General features: G+C 40.3%; 1 protein-coding gene across 1 annotated transcript in view; it reads right to left on the bottom strand.

Moving 5' to 3' along the window:
- LOC126414230 (uncharacterized) overlaps positions 1-27,668 on the bottom strand; it is a 171,171-nt gene that overhangs the window by 101,426 nt on the left and 42,077 nt on the right. Inside the window, exon 2 of the mRNA XM_050083332.1 lies at positions 20,988-21,143. Coding sequence (XP_049939289.1) covers positions 20,988-21,143 — 156 coding nt within the window. The remainder of the gene's footprint in view (positions 1-20,987; positions 21,144-27,668) is intronic.

Raw genomic sequence — 27,668 nt, 5'->3', positions numbered from 1 at the left:
TCTCATGGTATAATGATTCGTCACAGGCATCATCTATCCCCTTGAGTTACCTCTCATGCGACAATATCACGGTATTGTCTTCCAACAGGCGAATACTCGTCCCCACATGGCACTTGCTTCAAGAACTTTCTATGTGACGCTTAGGTACGCTCGTGACTAGCAATTTCCCCACCTTTGTCCTCAGTAGAATGTGTGCGGGACATCATTTCCGTCCTAGCGCCGCTATCCATGATATCGAGGATGTCAGAACAACTGTTGTGGGCCAGCGACACAAGACGTACAACGGCTTTATGACAGCCTTCTCAACCTAATCGTTGCTAATATCCAGTCCAAAGTAGGTGCAATCTCATACTGGTAAGTGTGAATTTGTGTCAACCTTTCATCACTGAAATAGTATCATATACACTCCAAATCGTTAATTATTAGATCGTTTCCTCCTACCACTCTGGGTACTTCAATTTTTGGGTCAGACACTATGTGCGTATTTCGTCAGCAGCCAATAACGACTAAATATCTCTTACAACTGTTCCTCCGAGCCATAATCCGTAGGTAGCGGTCATCCTGTGCAGTAGTAGCCCTTGGGCGGCCTGAGGGAGACATGTCATCGGCAGTTCCTGTCTCTCTGTATCTCCTGCAAGTCAGAATAACATCGCTTTGGTTCACTCAGAGACGCCTGGACACTTCCCTTCTTGAGAGACCTTCCTAACACAGAGTAACGATGCAGACGCAACCGAACAGCGGTATTGACCGTCTAGGCATGGTTGAACTACAGACAACACGAGCTGTACATCTCCTTCCCGGTGGAATGACTGGAACTGAACAGTTGCCGGATCCCCTCCGTCTAACATGTGCTGCTCAAGCATGGTTGTTTACATCTTTGGTGGGTGTAGTGACATCTCTGAACAGTCAAAGAGACTGTGTCTGTGATACAATATCCACAGTGAACGTGTAACTTCAGGAGTTCTGGGAACCGGGGTGATGCAAAACATTTTGTGATGTGTGTATTAAGATTATATCATCTGAATCCAGCCACTGTCGTACGCTGCAGCACCGAACGACTTATCACAGAGGAACGCAGTGTGACACCTTAGGTCAGCACAGCATCGACCAGTCGATAGGCTGATTGAACTACTCCTACCTGGTTGACTTCGGAATTCCACACTTGTGTAATGCACTTGCAATTATCATCTGTTCGCTATAACGGAAGTCGAATTATTCCGTTATTTGTTCCAGATATCAATCCAGTTTCCAAGGTAAAATATAAAGATTTTTAAAACCTGATGACGTTTTGCCATCCTGGTATTGTGAAGTTTCTCAGACAGCTAAATCCCAGCTAAATATACGTGATGTGAGTGCTTTCGCTGTGTTACCACAACAAGAATTTCGTTTAGTGGCTATTAATAATGGATTTCCTGAGTCGCTTGTGCTTGACTTACCTGTTTCTTTCCCTTAAGAGAGTGACGTTTGACTGCCTTTTGGGAAATTAGTTCATTCTGGAAAGAAACTGGTTCCCAATAACACTGTTTCCGTATTATATGCGCCCAAGATGTTTAATTTATGAAACAAATATTATTTCACTTACTTGCAAATTGCTGTAATCATAGCTCAAACATTAAAGTCTCTTCTTATAGAGTTTTACAAAAATTGATTTACATCGATTTTTTCCCCGGACCCTTCCAATAATCCACACGTGTATCAATACCAGCGAGGAGAAGTTGTGACTGGTGATTAGCAAATTTACACTTGATGACTTATCAACTGACAATGAACCTAGAGAACGTGACCTTTGTATACAAATCAAGTATGGCCAACGTCGACAGATCATGTGGTGATAAAGGACTATGGACGTGATCTGCACAAGATTTACACTCACCAAGGACGATGGAGATCGTATCTGCATTCAAATTTTTGTGGTGCTTGCGTGGTACCAGAAGAGGTGCTACTATTACTCGGTCAGAGCGATATTCATTTGGCTAATAAATAAATAATCACACTGTGAAGCGACTTGCCTTTATAATACCAGCAAGTCACCTGTGACCAAGCCTCCAACATGTTCAATACGTTGTTCAGCATTACAGAGATACCTCGAAGACAGTTGTACCTACCGCAGGCCTCTGATACTTTTTCGCATTAGAAGAAGACCTGTCTGCCCTACTACTGTGCAGTGCAGCGTGTGCCATCCAGACGATTAGCGATGGCAAGTAGCACTGCAATCTGCTGTATACCTTCTTACTTTCCACTGGACGACTTGTAAAGATACTGATAACAGCCACATGGTGCAGAAAACGTATTAAGTGGGCTGGGTAGAATGTACACTTGTAAGTAGGCTGTTTAGGTTCTTTTTATTGGTAACGTCACCTCTGTATAAAAATCACTGGCTGTGCTGTGTGAAATCTGTGGCTAGTTTGCATTGTTGTCTGCCATTGTAGTGTTGGGCAGCGGCAGCTAGATGTGAACAGCGCGTAGCGTTGCGCAGTTGGAGGTGAGCCGCCAGCAGTGGTGGATGTGGAGAGAGAAATGGCTGAGTTTTGATATTTGCAAGAATGGATGTTATGAACTCCTATATATATTATGACTTTTGATGATATTAAGGTAAATACATTGTTTGTTCTCTATTAATATCTTTCATTTGCTAACTATCCCTCTCAGTAGTTAGTGCCTTCCGTAGTTTGAATCTTTTATTTAGCTGGCAGTAGTGGTGCTCGCTGTATTGCAGTAGTTCGAGTAACCAAGATTTTTGTGAGGTAAGTGATTTGTGAAACGTATAGGTTAATGTTAGTCAGGGCCATTCTTTTGTAGGGATTTTTGAAAGTCAGATTGTGTTGCGCTAAAAATATTGTATGTCAGTTTAAGCACAGTCATGTATAAATTGTTCAAAGGGACGTTTCATATGGCGACCCTGCCAGGATACCTCACTGGAATCTTCTGATTTTTTTCTTGTAGTTTGTGTAATTAGTGTAGCTATTGTTTATTGCTAGTGCGTAATCATAGAGAGAATTTCCTTTGTAGTCGTAGTTTTTCCTTGTTGTACAGTAAAACAGTTGTGGCATGCATGTAGATTTGCACCAAGTATTTCGCTGCTGCGCTTGCAATTAACGAGATATTATTTTCAGTGCTATGTTAATGTGTTCTCTTATTTTTGCTCTTCAAATTGTGCTTTTCTGTGTTATCGTGTGAAGTATTGTGACAATAATGGCGTGTGAAAAACGTAACACTAGGCTCCAAAGTAAACTGAGAAATAATAGTGACGACGAGTGTAGCTTACCAGCACCGCTGTGTAATGAATTAACAAACATTCAAAGTAGTAATTTGGTAACTGTGCATAGGGAAATGGAGCGGACGTCAAATAATGGTGTAGACAGTGAAACAGGTAGTGAACAGGGAAGCATTATTGATCGATCGGTCGGCAACAGCTCGCCTCAGGAATCGGGAATGACAGAACACAATATTGCAAATACTGTAGACTCAGGTTTTGGGTTCTCACCGTTTTCTCAAATGAGTCAAGAAACATTTTCTGCTTGTCAAAATGTGAATGTTGCCGGTGCAACTTCACTGCCGAAAAGCACTGAGGAACATGTTTCAGACACCAGCGCATTGTTATTACAGTTAATGCAACAAATGGGACAAAGGCTACAAAAATTAGACACAATGGAACAAAATCTTCAAAAGTTAGACACAATGGAACAAAATCTTCAAAAGTTAGACACAATGGAACAAAATCTTCAAAAGTTAGACACCACACTTGAACAAACACGTGAAGATTTAACTACTGAGTTACATAACATTGAATCGAAATGTAAAAAAGTCTGTAATGACGTAAAAACACAAATTTGTGAGCATTTTCAACCTATTTTTTCACGGCATGAAAATGCATTACAGAATCACGAAGCAGCCATAAAAGAACTGCAAACCATTGTTCATGAAAAACATGAGACCTTGTGGGCTAAAATTGACTCAGTTGCATCTAAAGATTCGGTTACGCAACTTGCAAAAACTCAGGAAATCTTGAAGGACACAGTAGATTCGATTTCAACACAAATGGACACTCTGAAACTTGGTTCAGAAAAACACACTGAGGAAATGTGTTCACTATCGGAGAAAGTAGCCGAACTTTCGGATCAGGTCACTAACTTATCTACAAAGGTAGATGATGATCTGAATGACGCAAGACCTGTAGCCTTCACTGACACAGAAGAGTATGAACAAATTAGAAAATTCAAACAAAATCAAAATCAAATCAATACACAGTACAAAAGAGAAATCCGGGAAGTACATCAGTTGACGCAGGTAATGCAAGAATTACATATTTCAGAGGACACTCGCGCTCCAGTACGGGAAGAGGGATATAGAAATACGGAACAACCACAAAATAATAACACAGGACACTTCGGAAATTATGAAAGAAATTGGCAAGGCGCATTGGATTTTGAGATGGAACCGCCGACACGACATAACAATGACCGATATGCTACTCGCCAACATGATGATTTTGACTATAAGCTGTTCATTACTACACGTAAATTCAAAACGTTCAAGAATTCTGCCAACGACATTCATCCACAAGCGTGGCTCCATCAATTCTCTCATTGTTTTCCTCCCAACTGGTCATTGGAGCACAGGTTAGAATTTATGTGTGGCAACTTGGAGAATGAACCAGCTGTAAGAATGTGATCGCTCATTCATGATTGTCACAGTGAAGGAGAATTTTATCATGCCTTCCTCTCAGCATATTGGTCTCAAGCCACACAAGACCGAGTAAATCATAGCATCATAATGATGAAACGTTTCGAACAATCTGAATTTTCCAGTCTTATGAAATATTTTGAAGACATGTTGCACAAGAATCAGTACCTGTCAAACCCATACAGCCCCTTAGAACTCATCCGCATTTGCTTAATCAAATTGCCTGAACATTTACGACATATTATTTCGGCAGGACGTTGCAAAGACGACATTGAAGCTTTTCAAGGACTCTTACAAGATTTAGAAATTGACACAGACAGTCGCGGGATGCGAAAACAGGAAAATAATCACTACAGGTCACATCCGTCACAATTCCGTGACGACAGAAGCAATACCTGGACATGACAAGCCTATTCTTACTACGTAAATCGTGACCAAAGCAGACACCACCCGTATGACAACCACTGGCAGAGTAATAATAGTTACAGTGAAAGATTGTATATCCGTAGTAATGAATACGACAGAGATTACCATAGAAACAGACAATATGTGAACAAAAACAATTATTATCAAGGGAGGCAGAATAACTTCAGACGCAACAGTTCAGCGCGCAGTTACGATTCCGGGAGAAATTCTCCACCACATGACCGACAAACAAGAAACTATGTAAACTACCGACAAAACGACAGACCTGAATTCCATCAGAACTGGCGAGCTTCAAACAGAGCTGGGCCCTCTCGGCAAGGCGAATTTGTAGAAGCTAGGTCTCCTAATCCCAATAACGGCACGCGCCAACCAAGAGACAGACAGTGACTCGCACCGCAGGCAGCTGCGTGCGCCGGCTGGCTGAGAGAAAAATAACATACACGCTAACCTTGACAAAAATTCCAGCGCTCTTTACCGACGTATACAACATGATAATTACTTTGAAGTTGAAACTCTGCGTACTAGAAAGGGTAAAGGATTGCACCACATTTCACATGTAAAATCGTTTATTGAAAGATAATCTGCTTTTTAACTTTGTCTTTGCCATATAACTTTTCACTTCACATTTCTAGTATGCTTTGTCAGACTTAGAATCTGTTAACATACAACAATGTTTGAAGTTAAATATCCAATCAAGAACCAAGAGAACTTATTTAAACAGAAATTACGAATGCATTGTTATAGTAAACAGACATCACAGTGTTATTGTGTGTGTAGATTCTTGCTTGTTAGTTGCACGATTATGTAACGACTATAAGGCTTACATACTTAGAACATTTACCAGTACTGCTAATGAGATTTTAATGCAACATTTTCGTTTACTTGAAAATACATTCTGGATTTAAAGTACTTTCTGTGAGATACCAGATGACACAGTGGTTAGTTTATGTGACAGCTACACGATTTTTATCACGACGCTACTAATGAGTGACAATTTACAATGTTGCTTTTGCGGTGTATCGGTTTTATATCTGCACAGTTTTTCTGAATTCTTTTGGAAAGTAAAACATGTTTTAGTAGTAACTTTTGTGGTACAGCTACAATGAGATTGCCTTTTCCGTAGCACAACAATACGTTACAGCACAGTAATTTCTTCATCACGGCAGTAAGCATAATAACTAAGATATCTATACGCAAAGCATTTCACTTTTGTTTATCATGAGGTAAGTACATTGACTTCTGCAGAACTTAGCTTGCGGAGGACGACAACTACGACACTTCCACAGAGATTATCTTACAACAAGACGCACAGTTTAGCGCTACAGTACATGTATTTGAGTGATTAATTTCACACTTAAAACATTTATTTATTAAGATATTTGAAGTACAATGATACAAGGGTTTTCTGTGATACATTTCATTCCATTGCTGTAATCTGTAACACCTGAGGGTAGAATTACATTAATCCTCAGGGGGGTACACGCCTACTTTGTGTACCATGTGTGTGGCAAGCACAAGGAGCCCTAGCTAATATGGTATTTGCTTATACAACTTTACACATCGGTACCATATTTCTCTAACACAGAATTACACAGCTGTCTGATTATTTACCTGAGAGAGACAAACATTTATTTTACTACATCAGTGACAGACGTTTACGTAACTACACCATTGGATAACTTCACACTTCCAAAATTGTATGTTGTTTGTACCTTGTGAACTGTTCATATTTTTTCAGAACCATTGTGATACTATGAGAGCTTTGAATGATGTATTTGGTATGGGATCATAATTTTTAAAGTACGTTTGAGGTAGATGACACTATTGAAAATAGCAGAGAATTTTTTTTACGTTTTGAAATTATTGGAGGAAGCTACAACGATTTTGAGAATTGATGTTATGATATTATTACGACGATGATGTGTATTATGCTGTTGAGATATGTTTATGACCAATAAGATGATGCTACCGTATATGAGGAATTTGATTATGCTACGTATTTCTTATGATGAAGTATTGAAGAAGTGTCGACGAATATGTATATGTATAATATGGTAAGGAATAATGAGTAGTGGTTAGGGACTCTAGTTTGTGAAAAAGGTTGTTGGAAACCAAGAATCGTACTTTAAGAGTTATGAAAAGTGTTTATATGCGTGAACGTATCACAATGCTGGCGAAAATGTTTTGGACACTGCTATATTTACAGGATTTTGTTTCTACACATTTGTAACGCAAATTTTCGACCTGTGAAATTTTTATATGAGACTGTCACTGTAGCAAAAACTGCTGTCGTAAATATTTCGGTAAGAAAGGTAAGTGGCCGTGACGTAATTCGTTGTGAGTGGCCAGGTGTGCCAGCTGCCTTGAGAAAAAGCCCTTAGGTGGTATAAAAAAAGAAAAAAGGAGAGGCCATTATCCTCGCTATCGACATTCCTTTGTAGAAAGCATCGTAAATACGACACCCTCAAACTTGAAAACATGATTACACTGTGGAGTTCTTAATTTATGATATTTACTGAAATGAAATGATGAGAAACCTTTTATGTCTATTGTCTTGTTAGTTGAAAGATTGTTTACTGCATTATGAAATGCCATATGGCTAGTGAATGACGTTTGACGCCTTGCTTTGCCTATTTTTTTAATATCTAGTTTCTAGCTGCACTGCAGCATTGGTTAAAATAGAATTTTATAGATGTACTAATGTAAATATTTTCTGTCTACAGATCCAGTAAATACTAATTTTGTAATACATTTCCCAAAAATGGGGGAGCACAAAGATATTTCCCTTCACAGGAATTGCATACGGAATTTTCTTTTCAACTACCTGGTAATTTTTTTTGTAGAATAACTTCTTGTGGTGCACCACTTTAATTACATAGACATTAAGATGTGAATATACATTTCCCTTGTCTGCATTGTTGTCTTTAGTGTACAATTTTGCTGCTTGAGTTTTGTCATGTTTAGGTACTAGTTATATCATTTGCTGCTGCTGATTGCCAGGCATAATGTTACGGAATTTGACATTGTATTACGCTGTTAAGCCAGTTTTACTACGGATTTATTTTTCTTGTTTGCTACACAGTGCCTTATATTAGTTGTAATATTGCAATTGCTTTGCCAATTTGAATTTTTTGTCATTGATTTTTATATTAATTGTTTTATGCTGCTGCATTGCCTCATCCCTTAGTTTAGCATCTGAGCTCAGTAGATTTAAGTTAGCTTAAGAGGGGGTAGACTATATAAGAAACTAACTATGATGAATTGGAAGAAATGCATTGCGAAGCTATAAGAAAATGGTTTGGCCAATAAAAAAAAAATTTTGAAAGAGGATATGAACCAAAAAAGTAGGATTTAGAGACAACAAGTTTAGGTAGGATTTTCTTGGAAATAAATGATGAGGTAAGATAATGGTAAATAAATAATGAGGTAAGAAATGTGTGAACATATAAATACAGAAAGCATGCTTGGATATAATTTTTTTGGTGGAAACAAATGTTGAAATAAGAGGAAAGATATATCGATTGAAGTTTTGGGGTGGACTGCAGTACCAAATGTCACACTAAAAACAAACCCTGTCCTGCATTTTTATGTTATTACACTATGTCAATTTGTGTTTTTCCTGTCTTAATGTGTTTAGCTAATAAGAGTTATGTTGTAGAATTTTTCTGATAATATGTTATTTTCTTTGTAAAGATGTTTAGACATTATTATTTCTGTTTTGTTTTAATGCTCATGTGTGAAGTTGATGTTTCGAAAGTTATTTTGATCTTTTATGTATGTACTCATGTCATAATTCCTGTAACACTGATGTATATGTTAGTTCGATTCTTTTGTGAAGCCTGTACTACAAATGTTATCTGTGTTATTATGTTTTTAATGATGTGTTTTGTACCTTTGTTATTGTGTTCTTATGTTATAAAATTGTACTTGACACCAGTTCATCAAATTAAGTAACTTGTAAGTTCCATTTCATGCACACGTTTCTGTTGGGCATAGTATATGGATAATATGTGAGAAGTAGGGACTGATAGTGTTTGCACGTGTGTTAATAATTCAGCAAGGGACTGGATAACAGCATTGCTGGTTCGAAGGACATTTCAAAAAAAAATTTTGTGAGTGCACAAGTGGTGGTTCATGGACTTGCTATATTATCTGCAAGACTCTTCAGTGGTGATTGTGTACCTGCACAGTCACAACAGATGGCTGCTTGCCATCTCTACAAGGACTACAGTGGGTCTACACCTTTGGTGATCCACCAATACTATTATTTCTACAAGGACTGCAGTGGGTCTGCACCTCTGGTGGCCCACCAATACCACACTCTCTACTAGGACTACAGTGGGTCTACTCTGTGATGACCTATGTACCAATATTCTTCAAAACGTCGAATGACTCTGCTGTGGGTTTGCTCTGTTGTGGCCCATTACCTGTCTGCATGTCAAGAGTCAGCACTGTCTTTCCGTTGGAAGGACAACACTACTTCTTCAAGACTGCATGGAAATCCATTACTTCCGTGTGCATTTTCTTTTACTGCTCAGACTTTGAGAAAAACACTGCTATTTTACTGTGATGAACGATTAGGACTGTCTTTATGGACTGTGAGAAAGTTTAGCTTTTACCAACATTGTATCAATAAGTGTGTGCATTTGATATCTTTGTTATTGTAATTATGAAAAATTTTATCAAATCATTATTGGCCACTGCCCAAAACAATTTGTAAAATTTTTTGTGGGGAGCATGGGGGCTATGTAAATAGGCTGTTTAGGTATTTTTATTGGTAACGCCACCTCTGTATAAAAATCACTGGCTGTGCTGTGTGAAGTCTGTGGCTAGTTTGCATTGTTGTCTGCCATTGTAGTGTTGGGCAGCGGCAGCTGGATGTGAACAGCGCGTAGCGTTGCGCAGTTGGAGGTGAGCCGCCAGCAGTGGTGGATGTGGAGAGAGAAATGGCGGAGTTTTGATATTTGTAAGAATGGATGTTATGAACTCCTATATATATTATGACTTTTGATGATATTAAGGTAAATACATTGTTTGTTCTCTATTAATATCTTTCATTTGCTAACTATCCCTCTCAGTAGTTAGTGCCTTCCGTAGTTTGAATCTTTTATTTAGCTGGCAGTAGTGGTGCTCGCCGTATTGCAGTAGTTCGAGTAACCAAGATTTTTGTGAGGTAAGTGATTTGTGAATCGTATAGGTTAATGTTAGTCAGGGCCATTCTTTTGTAGGGATTTTTGAAAGTCAGATTGCGTTGCGCTAAAACTATTGTATGTCAGTTTAAGCACAGTCATGTATAAATTGTTCAAAGGGGACGTTTCACACTATTCTTCACGCAGCTGCCAAAGCAGTCCAATAACTGATTCCAGTATATTGCCTTCCATTTACAACGCCATTAATGTAAGAATTCACATATTTCATAGGACTTGTTGTTTGGTGGAAGATAAACTGACACGACTGCAACTGGGTCTCACATAAATTGTCATAGAATAGCCACTACCTGTCAATTTAAACTACAGTTCTACATTTGTGCATGCCCACCAGTTGCAGTACCTGCCAAAACGTCTTGGATTTCCTAGTTATCTGCTAGGACATCATGGGAGTGCTCCATAGGTTGTGAACATGCTTTACAAATTCAAAATGAGAATAGTTCTTACATTCAGTGCGACACGAAGATATTCCAGTCAGAAGTTTGAGCCATTATAATGCTACGTAACTTTTGATTATTAATCAGTTTATAACAATGCAGACACTTTATATATCAAATTCAATAAATTTATCATTATCCTAGATAGCCATGTAACAACATTTGCTCCAAACAAAATCAGTTTCAGGTAACACTGTGATTTATAGTAGCAAATAAATACCATATAGTTTGAGACTGAAATTGAAACACTGAATTGTAAAAGTAGTGTCCCTATGTAACGTTACCACTGGCAGTGTATAAACATGTAGAGATAGGTGGTCCATTCGTCTTTTGATATTTTAAGCGATTCTGTGGGTCATGTGGCAGATGTCGAATCATAGCGCAATGCTAATGTACGTGATGGAAAGAAATGAACACCTTTTGATACCTGACGTGGTGTCTAAATATGGTGGCCAAAAACAAGAAAAAAGGAAATCTGTTGAACTGTGATGAATTTCCCTCATGAAGCGAAAACTCTTGTACTAAGTCGAATTTCCTTTATTATTTTATAATCCATTCGAACCTTCGTTTTACAAATCTAGCCTTAGCTGTGCGTGTCTGGGGATCATGCGAAAATCATCAAAATCAGGCTTTTGCCATATCATTACAAATTCTACAGTAGGTAAACAAAGTGAGGTGTAAGCTTTAAAATGACATGTAATTTCATTTTACTGTATGCTTTGAAAATGATACAGCAAATTCAGCAGTCCATAAGATCCATTCAGCACCTGCAGAGATAAAAAAAAGTATATTAAAGCAGTTGTAGCTATTTACACTTCCGTCACTCTAAAAGATATGGGCGTATATTTTCTTTATTACATTAAAACTAGAATAAGAGTAAGTAAGAATAGTTCTAATGCACTGTCATGCGAAAAAATAGATTATGGACAAATCTTTAACTCTTAAAATGTCCATAATGAGAATAAATTTGAGGAAATTTAAGCATTCAGTTTTAAAGGGGCGATTAATACCGTATACATCGAGTTTTAAAATTCAAAGATGAAACCCATCCTAGTCTAGGAGCGGAAGCTCCCAGTGTTTACCGCAGCTCACTGTCTAATATGTTTACGGAGTCAGAGGACTGGCGAATTATAAGATTGATGTCAAAGACGCCAAAGCTGTTGCCGGATGTCCCCGTTTCAAGGTCCAAGTGGCTGGTATTGAGATGATGCGAAGACATGAGACTGGATTTGAAGCGACGTCATTGTCACACGTAGCTAAAAGTAAACTACTGGTCGACAACTTCAAAATGAAAGTAATTCCCATTCGTGGGGAAAAACGGATTTATGTATTTCGTGTGAAGAATGTGCCTATCCCGGTTCGTAAGCTATAGGTTTTGAGCAATAGCCCTTCTGATTGTTGGATTTAATATGAATTTTATTACAATGACACACTAGAGCAAACCATGCTAGCAGAAATAACTGATTCAGCTGCGAAGGTAGTCAATAATGTGTTTGCTGAACATGCCGTACAGGATAGGGAAGAAGTGGTGCTTAACGTTAGTGTTACAAATGTTGCCGAACCACATACGAACAGTACCTTAAGGAAATGTCTTATGTGGGCGCGTCATAAGGAATTTACAGTGAAAACAATTGATCATGAAAACCATAACTCGCTCCCGTGGGAAGGTCTAGGGCAGCCTTCGGATATGAGAATGAAGGAGATTTTATCGAAATATTCGCAGAGAGGAGCTGCTCCATGTTGCAGGAAAGCATTATCATGATATGTAAATCTGAGCCTTATGTGGCCTTTGTCACTGAATTCTCCTAAATTCTTAGGCCACGTTATTTTCTTCTTCATATCCTACTTATACAGTCAACGTTTCGACCGCTCAGTTTGTATGTTTGTCAGGATATTCTGGTGTTTCCGGTTAGTTAAACGCTGTCAAAGACCACTGTCGCGATAACTTACGGAAATGAGTTATACTATGAGAGTACTGAGCTAATTAGGAACCCTGCAGGATCCTTATACAAGTGATGGCAACTCTGGTCTTTGACGAAGTCAGGTTAACGGGGACACATGAAGACGCTGAAGAAGATCCCAGACAATTGTCGTAATGTCCATTGTGTAAGAAGTAACTGAAGTGGGACACTACACACCCCAACAACCTCCACATTATCATAATGTTGCAGAAGGTCCCAGGAAGTCCGAAGTTACGCAGATGACAAGTTTTTCCATAAGATTTACTAGAGCTCACTGTGGGGTAACACGAAGAAATCCCCTGTCACAAGCGATGAAAGCTTTCCACGAGCTGGGAGAAACATGGATAAGGGTGGCTCATTCTTGAGGGGTCCAATGGATTTAAAACGAATAGACCCGATACGCGTATATTCAGGAAAGATGATACCGATTCCGAATGCCAGTCTCGAGCAGTGACTGTAGAGGGAGCCACAAATGAAAATTTTCGGAAATTCAGTAGCAGACTGTGCGATGACAGTCTTTGCTGCACCTAAGTTGTCTAAATGTGTAGGCAAAGATGTCTGGTGTTATTCCCACGTTAATGCTTCCACTGATGTAAGAAAGTGAAGCGGGGATTATACGAGAGATAGTAGGAGTATAGTCGTGGTGTACTACCATACGTTCTACAAACAAGATATTTAACCACTTTTTAATTACTAACTGTCGTCACTCTCTCGATGACTAGTGATATAGGAAAGTTAAGCGGGGATTACGCGAGAGGTAGTAGGAATATAGTCGTAGTGCACTACTATATGTTCTATGAACAAGATATTTAACTACTTTTTAATTACTTACTGTCGTCATTCTCTCGATGAAAATGTGCTGTTACAAAATAAAATTCATCTATGCGAGCCTTTATGATACTGTGTTTCTTTTTATTTTTTTATATTCTGAATAACGAACTAAATCCTATTATACCAGTTTACCTTATTTATCCCAATTACTATTGCATTCAGATGGTTACCTGTACCCTACTCCTCATATACACTGACAGAAGGATATCACAACACCAAGAAGAAGTAATGAGACATAACGAAAGTTGGTAGGCGTGATCTACATCTGAATGATGACGTCTGTTCAAATCTCACGCTAGTCGAATAAGACTGGCGCTAGTAGCTCCACTAAGAAGGTGCAAATCAGGATTGCTGTAGATACAAAGTGTAATATTGGTGAGTGTATTACCTTTGAGATTTGGTGTGGTGAGCTGATGTTAGTAGAATACCTCCAAGGAGACAAAGACACCACTGTCGTCATCTCACTGAGACTGAGCGAGGTCGTATAACAGGGCTACAAGAAGCTGGATGTTCCTTCTGCGGTAATGCACAAAGACATGGTAGGAAGTTAGCAGTTGCACATGATTGCTCGCAAGTAGACCGAGCTCCAGTGGCACTGCATTGAGGAGAAACCTTCGTGTTGGGCTTATGGTTCTGGCGCATCGTACTGTATCTTCAGTAACAACTTCAGCAGCCTTTGGTACCACAGTGACACTAAAAACTGTTACAGATCGGTTACTTGAAGGACAGCTTCGAGCTAGGCACCCTCTAACTGACCCAGAACCACCGCCAATTGCGACTTCAGTGGCGTCAAGCGAGAGCTCATTGCATAGCATGGTGGACGTCTGTTGTGTTTTCTGATGAAAGGTGGATCTGCCTCGGTGCCAGTGACAGCTAGGTGTTGATTAGGAAGAGGCCAGTTGTGGGCTGCCACCAACCTGTCTGCGTGCTTCATTCATTACACTTATACCTGGAGTTATGGTCTGAGGTGCGATTTCGTATAACAGGAGGAGCTCTCTCGTCATTGTCACACGCACCCTGACTGTAAATGTGTATGTTAGTCTGGTGATTCCATCTGTTGGCAGCCATTCATGAACAGCATTCCACGGGGTATTTTCTAACATTACAACGCTCGCCCAGGTACAGTAGTTGTAGCCCACAATGCTCTACAGAGTGTCGACATGTTGCCTTGGCTTGCTCAGTCACCAGATCCGACCCCAGTCGAGGACATATGGGATGTCATCGAATGACAATGCTAGCCTCATCCACAAACAGCATTAACCGTTCATCTGCAGACCGACGATTGCAATAGTCATGGAACTACATTCACCAAACTGACATCTGGCAACTGTATAACAGAATACATACAGGTCTGCATCCTTGCATTCTACATTCTGGCTATTACACTGGTTATTAACCAGTATTTCACATTTTCAATGGCTTACCTCGTGCTTACATTAACCAGTGATCGTGTTTAAATATGTTACCTGGACTAGCGTATTCGTAAAATTTCATTATTCTACAGTAATTACTTATTGGTGGTGTGATTTTTACCGTCAGCATAGTTTTCTTAAGACATGGTTTCCTTTATAGTGGTAGGAAAAGAGCCATATGTTTATGTTATTAAAAGTCATTTTGACGAATCTTGCAGTTATCTTTATCATGTAATGCTATTAGTACTACAACTAAAAACTATAAAAAAATATTACAAGAATAAAAAGGTCGTATTACTAGTCCCACCATCTTGACTTTTCTACAGTGGTTACTACTACTGAAACATGTTTTGCTGACACTAATGCATCAACTACAGTTGCTTTTGCCCGCATCTCGTGGTCGTGCGGTAGCGTTCCCATAGTGCTCAGAGCCATTTGAACCATTTTTGAACAGTTGCTTTTGATACTTTAAAATTTGCTAACCATCAGACTCCAGGGGAGTAACAGACTCTGCTTCTGTTCGCTGTAATCTTAGTCAGTTAGACCGCAATGTACCTAGTTCCTCTGTACGTTCGTAGCAGACTATTCAAGCTGTCGAATCTACCAGTTTCAAGCAGTAAGGCGACGGATGGGAGACCATAATTTATCTCTCATTGGTTGTTCTCGTTCTTCTTATTTATGCTTGTGGCCATCTCCCTTCAGCCAGAATATTTAGTGTGTGGAAGGCAATGAAAACCATCTAGGGTGCATGATGCCCAAATCAAATCCAACGTACTGCAACGGAGTAAGAAATTCGCTTATGAACTGGGAGGAAGTCAGAACCAAGAATGTAGAGTATTAGGTTTCAATACTCGCAGAATAAGAGCTTACGTCTGACCAACGGAAGAAAAGGAAGAAATCTATTTTCCCAGAAAATACGGACCTCAAGTGACCAAACAGTTAAAAAAGTTTTCACATATATTAACTCTCTTATCGTCGTTCTGACACCTCTCGTCAGCGACCTACTGCAGTGTATCATGGGCCTACCTTTACCTTTCCCTATCGACCGGTCTCGCCGCGCATAAAGACGCTGGCCAGACGGTGATCAACAGTTTAAAATACTTCTGAACCTCACAACGTGTACTATGTCATCACACGCGATTGTGTTCAGTGGCCTGGAGTAATTAAGACATGATGTTTCATCAGAGACAAATCCTTGTGATGCTGTAGCCAATGACACAATTTTTCTCATATTCTGCCTTGTGTTACGTCATCAGCTAATACTCGAAGACAGGCCTGGCAGAACAGGGCACCGCGAGAGCGAGCATCAGAGATTGGGTCTCCAGTGACTGATGAGGTAAAAGAGGAGAAGCAAGGCTGCAGCCGGACCCCGCCACAGCCAGTCAGTCCCCTCCCCTTGCCACACGCCAAACACTTTGCTAGCAAGATTACTTTTTTGAAATTAAATGTACGTTTGACGTTGGGAATAACAAGGCATGTGCTCACTCGTCAAAAAACAAAGAAAAGAGAGAGAGAGAGAGAGAGAGGGAGAGAGAGAGACAGAAATTGGAGGAGCCACATACATCATTGAACGTGAAATTTGAACCGCTTTATTTTTAGTGCCTTTTGAAGGCCACGCGAAGTGCTTAATAAGCCACCACAGTGTTATGAGCAGGAAGCACACTCACTGAAAAGACATTGAAACATCAACGCAACTACGATATATGTCTAACTTATTCGCATTTGCGAGTATGGACAAACATCAGCTGTATAAGAAACCACGACAGTGAAAATTTATGCCGCACCGGACTCGAATCCGGGTTTCCCGCTTATCGCGAGCGGTCGCTGCACCATTAGCCCATCTGAGCACGCTTCGCTGCCAGACACAGACTTCCGTATGTCGTCAACCATGTGTCTACAGCCTGCACACTTATATTCACTATGTATAATCCCGTATAGTGGAAACACTGTAACTGAAAATCGCTTGCCTGGTGTCGGCTGTTAAATATGATTTTGCAGTGCCTGTGTTGTTCAGAAGTACTACACAATGTTCCTTCGCACAAGCATGCATGCATCATACTTGTGAGCCGGCCGATGTGGCCGAGCGGTTCTAGGCGCTTCATCTGGAACCGCGTGACCGCAACGGTCGCAAGTTCGAATCCTGCCTCGGGCATGGATGTGTGTGATGTCTTTAGGTTAGTTAGGTTTAAGTGGTTCTAAGTTCTAGGGGACTGATGACCTCAGATGTTAAGTCCCATAATGCTCAGAGACATCATACTTGTGAACTGGCACTGCAGTATCGTACAAATACGCTGTAACGCACTTGTCATCTGACGGACGAGAGTGAATGCTAGCTGAACTGAAGGCGGCAGTTAGGGAAAAATCTGAGTTCTTGATGAGTGGAGTAGTGAAAATGGTCGACATCTCCAATTACTTGAATTCATTCTTCTGATGCAAAAACAGAATTTTTGGTAACAGATACGGCGGATAAGATTGATGCAATGAAAAAAAAGTTAATGACATGGAAAAGTCACCTCCCAGTTCATTACATGGAACATTTCCTTGCACCCAGGCAATCGTGTAATAGACATGATTGACTATCTTTCAGTAATAGAAACATTTCACCATGATTTCCTAAAGAGATTCCAAGACTCTTCGAATGAAGACTGATTTCAAGTTATATGTCACGCCCACTTCGCTTTTGGCTGACGATTTACACTATGTGATCGAAAGTATCCGGACATCTTGCTGAAACTGACTTACAAGTTCGTGGCGTCCTCCATCGGTAATACTGGAATTCAGAATGGTGTTGGCTCACTCTTAGCCTTGATGACAGCTTCCACTCTCGCAAGCGTACGCTCAATCAGGTGCTGGAAAGATTCTTGGGGAATGGCAGTCCATACTTCACGGAGTGCTGCACTGAGGAGAGGTATGGATATCGGTCGGTGACGCCTGGCACGAAGTCGGCGTTCCGAAACATCCCAAAGGACTCTGTGCAGGCCAGTCCATTACATAGATGTTATTGTCGTGTAACCACTCCGCTACAGGCCGTGCATTATGAGCAGGTCCTCGATCGTGTTGAATGATGTAGTTGCCATCTCAGAATTGCTCTTTAACTGTGGGAAACAAGAAGGTGCTTAAAACATCAATGTACGCCTGTGCTGTGACAGTGCCATTCAAAAGAACAAGGGCGCAAGAACCCTCCATGAAAAGCACGACCACACCATAACACCACCGTCTCCGAATTTTACTGTTGGCGCTGCACACGCTGGCAGATGACGTTCACCTGATATTCGCCATACCCACACACTGCCATCGGATTGCCACATTGTCTACCGTGATTCGTCACTCCACACAACGTTTTTCCACTGTTCAGTCGTCCTATGTTTACGCTCCTTGCACCAAGCGAGGCGTCGTCTGGCATTTACTGGCGCCATGTGTGGCTTATGAGCAGCCGCTCGACCATGAAATCCAAGTTTTTTCACCTCCCGCATAACTGTCATAGTACTTGCCGTGGATCCTGATGCACTTTCGAATTCCTGTGTGATGGCCTGGATAGAAGTCTGCCTATTACACATTAGGACACTCTTCAACTGTCGGCGGTCTCTGTCAGTCAACAGACGAGGTCGGCCTGTGCGCTTCTGCGCTGTACGTATCCCTTCACGCTTCCACTTCACCATCACATCGGAAACAGTGGACCTAGGGATGTTTAGGAGTGTGGAAATCTTGCGTACAGACGTATGACACAAATGACACCCAATCACCTGAAGATCGCGAGTTCCGTGGAGCACCCGATTCTACTCTCTCACAATGTCTAATGACTACTGAAGTCGCTGATATGAAGTACCTGGCAGTAGGTGGCAACACAATGCACCTAATATGAAAAACCTATGTTTTTGGGGGTGTCCGGATACTTTTGATCACATAGAGTACCTCACTACTTCCTACTTCAGACGTAGACGTATAGCGTAGAATCCAGCTCTGCGATCTGTCTGCCTACTCCAGGAATTTCGATGGATTTTATGAAATGACGCAAGAACAATATCCTCGGCTGCACAGGTAAATCGCTAAAGTTATTTCAATGTTTGGTTCAATACAAACTAATGAACGATGTTTTCCATTTCTTTCTTTCATATTATAAAATATAAAATAGATTGCGTCTCTCCATCGTTCGTATTTTACAGATTTTAATTTGCTTAACTAAACGTTTTTGTATCACGAACCATTGTTCCTGATACAATATATTAGGTAATGTTAAATCAAATTAGGAATTTTTTCGCTTATAATCACTGAACATCTTTGGGTTACAGGTGTTTTGCACTCTCGCCGTGTGCTTTGGTACACATGAAGACAGTTACGACAGTATGTCTGCCACAGCACTCAGCAAGGTGCAGAAAAACCTCTCAGTCGAAAACGCTGAATGAACATGAGCGGTAATGGAAACTAAAGTATTTCGTAACAGTAGCAGAAATGGTGTTCAACGTATGACTTGTTGTTGTTGTTGTTGTTGTGGTCTTCAGTCCTGAGACTGGTTTGATGCAGCTCTCCATGCACGTATGACTTATATCAGATAATTTCTACATTTCTCGTCACTGAAAATACAAAGAAATAACACATTTCTCGGTTTTAATACAGATGGTTCTGTATTAACAACTTTTATTTCCTGTAATCTGTTGCTACTTCTACAAGTCTTTGGTTCGTCACAGTGCTATAATGCCCAGCAATAATTAAAACGGCTAATAGCAGAAGAAGGTTACAATATGAAAGGCGGACAGATTGGAGAACGAGAAACTGAATAGCACAGTATACACAATTTGAAGAGAACAGTAAGCATTTACATATCAAAACAGAAGTAACTTCACTGGTAAGAATCAGATCGAAATAGTTCTTTGCCTCCTCTTATATGACGTATGACTTATATCAGATAATTTCTACATTTCTCGTCACTGAAAATACAAAGAAATAACACATTTCTCGGTTTTAATACAGATGGTTCTGTATTAACAACTTTTATTTCCTGTAATCTGTTGCTACTTCTACAAGTCTTTGGTTCGTCACAGTGCTATAATGCCCAGCAATAATTAAAACGGCTAATAGCAGAAGAAGGTTACAATATGAAAGGCGGACAGATTGGAGAACGAGAAACTGAATAGCACAGTATACACAATTTGAAGAGAACAGTAAGCATTTACATATCAAAACAGAAGTAACTTCACTGGTGAGAATCAGATCGAAATAGTTCTTTGCCTCCTCTTATATCAGTACTTCGCTGATGAAACCAGAAGAGAAATGCCATCTCGAATTCTCAAGGTATGTCATGCATGATATACAGTTAGGAAGTGAGGTTGGTAATGACGTCACAAGTCGGATTTATTTATGTTTATCGTCTCTCAATTTATCAGTGATTCAGACTTAAGTATACAACATTCCAAAAATTTCAGATTACTTTTTATTAAGATTTAGATACTGGTGCTCAGTCCTCTCCATATTCGAGACTGCTGGATACCGACTAACTAAGAAAGCAGCGGAAAATAATTATTATTGGACCTCATCTGGGAAGGCGTGGCAAGTTACTCATGAACACTTACTGACAATGAGGTTATTTACGTAGTCCTGCACCACGTTATGATATGTGTACATACAATATTATATTTAGTGAACCGTCGGGAAGAGGATGTACTCATCTGCTCTCTCTGGAGTTCACCTAGAGGTCTAAGCTCCGTGGCAGCTCTGGATTTCACCTTGTCTCTTCCTTTCTTCCTCTGTTTGTATTTGACAACACTACCATAACGTACAGCTTCACAAGAATTCGCTACAGTTTTTTCTGTACAAATTACACCATCTGCAATATCACAAGAAGTTACAGGAATGCGATGTAAATCTCTCTGTACAACGACATTTCTCAAGACGTAATCAAAGGATCGTTGCATTACCTCTTATTGAAGAGTTACGTTAATGTGAAGTATTCCGATGTAAAGTGTTCATTTTACTGCCAGTGATTCTGGAAAGATATACAGTTTCCAGATTTGAGCTAAACCCTTGTCTACTGACCTGCACAAACATCTGTTTAGACAACTTGCTCATCTTTCCCACCGTGATCTCCAGAGGCTTCCTGGCAGACATGAGAAGGAACAGCAAATCCCGCTTGAATCGATCGTCGCAGTCGACCCATCCACAGCTGAAGGCAGAGCCAGCCAACTTCTCGCTCTGTAACACAAATCGTCCACTGTCGTAAAGAGCACCACATATTCGTTTTGTTAGACAGCAATTAGAAACATTATCTCTTTTACATTTTATTAGTTTACAATTGCTTTCATACTGCCAGTGTACATTCATTTGCATTACATCTTAAATGTCTGTCGATATAGAAAATACCTTTAATCGAAGAATTTAAAATACGCTACGCAGGCCTGTACCGGCTTTACACAAAAGTGTCATATGACCAGTCGTTACGATTAATAGAAAACTACATCAGCACCCACAGCTGCTTCTGTTGCTGCTGTCACTGACTTCATCACTCATTCCATTTTTAGTTCCCTACTCTTTTAGGATACTCTTTTTTATTGCTAGGTATTGCTTCATCAAATTGCACTGGTACAATTTTTGTTACGGAGCTTAGCATACTGCAAATCCGTGACATCTATGAGCGGATGGGGGAGAGGGTGACTGCGCGATTGCGCTTCGAGCATGATTATAGGTTAGCTGTGTATGAACCTTGGCCATTCTATTAAAATCGTTCCATACTTTTCGTAATGACGGTGGAGATTTCAGCCTGATATCTGACAAATTCGAGAAGAAGGACACTTCATATCGAAAGTACGCTTCATATCGGAAACTGATGAAGGATTTTTCATCACGTAATGATCTCAGTACCTTCCACTAACCGTCAAAGTCCGACAGTTACATCATACTCTCCTACTGTTCAAGTGTAAACAGAAATCTGTAGCATTACCAGGCTTAATATAATTACCATAATCAGACACCAAACAAAATTTTACCCAAGGGAACAATTACATTAGCATTGTGTAACACTGCCTCTAGCCGCGATAATGGTTTAAATTCGGCGAGTACTTGAGTTTCATCGAGTATGAGGCGCTCACTGATTATTAGATCCTGTAGAGCCACCAGATTTCAGGTACGTAGATTGCTACGTTTTACTCGCAGTTCCAAGTACTCCCCGAAAAACTCTACGAGGCTGTCACGTTGTTTGGCGGGTTAATAGGGATCTAATAAGGCACTTTATTATTCAGAAAGCAACAACGCAGATGTGTAGTCGTATGGACATGGCATTTGTCATCTTTGGAAACGGGAGTGTCCAGAGAATACTTATCATGAAGATACAGAAGAAAGGGCAATTCTTGGTCACCCAGAATTTTAAAAAGTGGTATTCATATGACGCAACGAGTAACGTCTCCAAGCTGTCACGACCTCTGGTCTAAACTAAACTCTCCAGTTACTAATGTACTCATTAGGAAAATTGGTTCACTTGATGTTCAGCATCGTTTGGAAAATCGCGGCTTGTCACACCACACTACATATCTCCAGGCAGCTGCTTTCCAGTTTTTGGGTTGTGTACATAAATCTATATGTACCACTGTGCACAACGGCCTTTTACCAGGTACCGGACAGCAAATGTTCATTGAATGCAGTTTCTTTCTCAATGTTCGCTTGGAACCTGGTTGATACTGAACTTCATTCACAGATAGCAGCAATTACAGTCGGGTTTAAAGTCGATTGTCACTGACAGGAATTAACACTACTCTTCAGTCGGTTAACATCTAGTTACAAGCACTTTTCTAATGCAGTGTTACTTGACTGCTAGTGGTACATCGTTCCTTGTAGAAACGTTCAACAGTCCTTGTTAATACATCTACAAATCAGGCCACTTTATTCGTAGGGTGGTTAGGGCCACGTACCAGTGCGATAGTTCCTTTCTGTGATGCAGTGTTCTATTTCCGTACAACTGACACACTCATGACATCACACAACACCATCAATGAAGCGTCACTTGACCGTATAGTGCCAGTTCTACACCATCTACAGCGCTCACAATGTGCTATTTTATGGAGGCAACTAATACTTTATTCAGTGAGCTTAGTTATGAGGAAACTGCAGTGTCTTTTCAGTCGCATTTGGTTATCTGTACTACAGCATGGGGTGCTGTTTGAATGACAGTCGTTATTTTGGTCAATAAAAATTCTTTAAGACGGCGGATCGTGTCCAGATTCCTTTCACTGTATCGCAGTGGTGACTGCTGATTCCGTCACCTCACAAATCAAACTGCCAGACAGCGATCACTTTGTTGCTTACGTAGCCTTCACTTCACTGCACGATGAAGCAAGACTCGAGCAATCCCAGCGCCGGGTTCACACCCTCCTTCCAGTCTAAGGAGTATGAGGCTTACGCAATCCAGCCCGCAGAAGAGGACGTCTAATTGTAGACACCGAGGGTGGTGTTACGGACATACAGACCTGACGGCGTTTAGCCTGCGTTGTCGTGTCGCTGCGAGGTGTGGCATCCGCTGCGTATGAAACTCATTTACGTACTATAGTCCGATTCAAAATGATGTCGGTTCGCACAGGTAAAGCCATTGGCGGTGATTGCGTTGTTCATGGTTCCAAGCGACTGCTGCGGTACGCGCGCTAATACATGCTTTATCCTGCACACAATGACTCACAGATGCTTACAGTGCCCTCCATAAGTTTGGAAACACCATGTTGCGAATTACAACGGAGCAAGAGGGAAGCGATCTATGTGAGTTAATGGTTAGAATACTAATAGCAAGCTCAAATAACGGTTAATAATGACACATACAGTATTGTACACTTAATTATTGTACATATACATACATATTGGAACATACTAGTATAGCTCCGTTTTCTCTAAACCGACGTTACCTGCCCAAGCAGTTCTACTAAACACACCAGGTGGCGCGAGTAGACCGCATGGTTCTTTAGAGGTACGTTGTTTACCTTTCTGTTCACTTGTAGATGCTTCTGCATAAAGGTATAACACGCCGCGAAAGTAATTAAAAATCGCCCCAAAGTGCCAGATTGCTTATGAATCACGGGTAATGATAATCACTTTGCACCAAGAAGGCAATAGTGTCCAACAAATAGCAAAGAAACTGATGATTTCCATCAGTGGAGTTGTCAAAACCATACACTGGCATCGAGAAACAGGCTCCTATGGAGAACGTCCTCGCTCAGGAGCACCCAGGAAAACATCAGAATGCCAGGAAAAGTATTTGGTAGTGACCAGTAAACGTAACAGATTAAAAACTGTCCTTGAATTGACTGCTGAACTAAAGGAAACGAGGGGTACATGGGTGAGTGAGACAACAGTGAGACGACGCCTGGCAGACAACAACCTCCGAGGTTATGTAGCAACAAGGAAACCACTGTTGCGCCCTGTTAGCAAGAAGAAAAGACTTCATTGGGATAAGACACACCAACATTGCGCAGCGGGGGATGGGGAAAGACTCTCATTCACTGATTAATCCAAGTTCCAAATATTTGGAAGTAGACGCCGTCAATTTGTACGCCGTTTACCCCATGAACGCTTGAGTCCCCAGTGCGTAATACCAACTGCAAAGCATGGAGGGGGTTCTGTGATGCCATGAGGATCCTTTACAGGAGGAAGTCGGAGATTTGGTGAAATAGATGGAAATATCAACCAAAAGGATTATCATGCACTGGGTGTTGCGTGATGTCCTTAGGTTAGTTAGGTTTAAGTAGTTCTAAGTTCTAGGGGACTGGTGACCATAGATTTTAAGTCCCATAGTGCTCAGAGCCATTTGAACCATTTGGATTATCATGCCATTGTCCAGCGACATGCTAAGACAAGTGGTTTGCGTCTGAGTGGGAAAGGGTTTATCTTACGCAAGACAACGACCCGAAACATACGTCTCGCTTGTGTCAGAACTATTGAAGTCTCTAGAGGTTCATAAAATATTGAAAAACATGGAATGGCCGCCCCAATCCACTGATTGTAACCCAATCGAGCTGCGATGCGATGAATTGGACAGGAGTATCCTAAAACTGGTACTCATGAGTGGGTCACAATTGTGGGAGGTCCTGCAGCAAGAATGGAGATTAATTCCAACTGAAACCTTGGCAAAAGTGACGCAGCGCATGCCGAGAGAGTGCAAGGCAGTAATGACAGCAAAGGGTGGCTATTTTGAGGAATCCAAAATTTAATTGCTGCTGCTTCCTGTGTGTAAGGGTGGCTATTTTGAGGAATCGAAAATTTAATTGTTGCATCTTCATGTCTATTATTTGAGCTTAATAAACATTTGGAAAACAACAAAATGGATTTTTATACTCTATTTCCTTTCCATTGTCTATAGTGACTAGGTGTTTCCAAACTTATGGAGGGTTGTGCATGTAGAATCTGTCGCATGATACGACCATCAGCAATGACAAATCGCTACAAACAGAACAAAAATTTACTAAATAACACACTACGATGATGTTTAATGTTCGCAGTACCTAGGACAGTCGCAGAAAAGCGCTCAAAACACTACTGAACGATCACTGGCTGTCGGAGAATGCGTGAGGTAGGTGCGAAGAACAAACCGTAACTCAACCGCCATCGTTCGTGACTCTAAGTATAGTCTCATTCTCACAGCTGACCACATCGACATATCCTGAAAGGGACGAAATGTGACAAACCAATTTCCTGGTGACCGAATATCTGCATCTTTCCAACTCGCATACACACTGAAATTGTGTCCTTCGACCTTGCAAGTACCTCCAGGTGTCTTCTTTGTGATTGTTGTTCAGTGACGATGACATTTATGCTGAAAGAAAGTGTTGTTGTGTATAGCGGGAACCGTCTCACCGTAACCTTATTCATTTGTTGATGGAGGCGTACTCTAGTTCCGGTGGTTGAAGATAACGGGAAATTTTTGCGCAGTAGTCTGGACTGGTAAGTGTTGTGTTCTTCGAGAGATAAAGCGTAGAAATTAAAATTTTCTCAACTATTGCATATAGACTGATTAATTTGTCAATATGAAAAAAATGGCTTTTTTCCCTTCCTTTCCTGTCATAAAAAATGACTTCTTCCATTTGCAGGTATCTTCTTATTTTATTTCCTGTAGTGAGGAATACCTCTTCCATTTACTGATATCTCCTTATTTTATTAACAAATAAAAGCCAGGCGTCACTCATTCTGACATTTATGTTTTACGCGTCTTGGGCTCTTAAAAGGATCAATAGTTTACTTAAAGACTAAATTCTTCAAAATTGGAAAAGTGATCTCTTTAAAGCATATCGACACAGATGGCTTTCGTGGCTTCTAACTTTTTCTTATGAACTCGAGTACTATCGTCAAACCTGACGGAAGAACAGAAACGTCGAGATACCGCTCGGACGTTTCTAATCAACTGCAATGGCGGTCTTCTCTGTCATATGACAGAGGCCATTATTTTACTGCAGCAAATCGAAATATAAATCCCACATTAATATTCCTACCATAAATATTCGTAAAAACTTCATCGAGAGTGATGTTATCTAACCCACAGTCAAAATATCTGACTGATGTACTTAACGCAAATTACTTTCTCCTGTCACATAAGAGGGACCCAATGTGCAGCATTGATTGTTGAATGCAGATAGTGTTCATTCATTTGCTCAGCAAAGCACCACATGTGTAAAGCAGAATGAACAAGTTTTGGTGCCATTACTAAAATTCGGAACTCGTTATTACGATGAACTTCTGTTAGGTAATGAGTGCCCCTTTTCTAAATACGTTGTATGTTTCTTATGTCATCACATATTCTTGTTTGTGTTTTGCCGCTATCAAGGAAAAACTTCTGTTTCATTTAATATGTCCTCACAAATACAGCTTCTTCTTTTAGAATGAATTACATGCAACTTTAATATTTCCAGTAAACACCTATAACGCTAGTTGAGCTTACATTTGACTAGAACCTGTCGTGAACTTCGGATTGATTTAATAAATGATAATTAAATGTAGTCTTACCTGATCAGTTAAGATCTGACCAAAGATACAGAACAGGCCAGTTTCGTAGAGGAGAGGTGGTACTGTCGATAGTGGCTTCAACGCCTTTGTCACGTTCCCGTCTCTCTGCAACAGCTACACGGTTCATAATATTTAGGTATCTTCCCAAAAAAATTTTCGAGTTATAAAAGAAGTAACAACGCTAGTGCATTGTACATATGATTTATTTCAAGGAAATCAAAGTCCTGGCTTGTTCAAATATAACTCGCTGAGGTTAAATGATCTGTAAATCTCCGTGCTGTGGATGATACTACACTGACTGCGTTTTCCCGTAGATGAGACTCAACAATTTCTAACGGAAGAACAGAAAGAAAGGATAAATTTGTCTGCGTAGTTTAGACACGAGTTAATGGAAAAGGAATGGAGTCATTCCTACTGGCTGAGGAAAGTCAGTTGTTGCGTTGATCTTAATTATGCGTGATTAAAAATGTGCCACTAAATTTCTGAGACTGTTTCCACATTTGAAAACTTCGTACCAATGCTGTAGTAGTCCTCCTTATTAACAGGTGTTTCGTTAACTGATAGCTGTACTGTCACGTTATGTTATATTAGTCGTACACTTATTTTAGAGCCTGTGTGGAATCAAGAAACTATTCAAGGTTTACATTTCATTTCACTTCAGCATAGTGATATGCCATAGCATTATCTTGTATTACAATACGAATGCTGATTATAAAATAATAATATTAATTCCAAGCGCGTTTGTCA

The sequence above is a fragment of the Schistocerca serialis genome, chromosome 1 (assembly GCF_023864345.2).
Source record: "Schistocerca serialis cubense isolate TAMUIC-IGC-003099 chromosome 1, iqSchSeri2.2, whole genome shotgun sequence".
NCBI lineage: Eukaryota > Metazoa > Arthropoda > Insecta > Orthoptera > Acrididae > Schistocerca > Schistocerca serialis.
The sequence above is the reverse complement of the archived record's forward strand: the minus strand, read 5'-3'. Positions and strand labels throughout refer to the sequence as shown.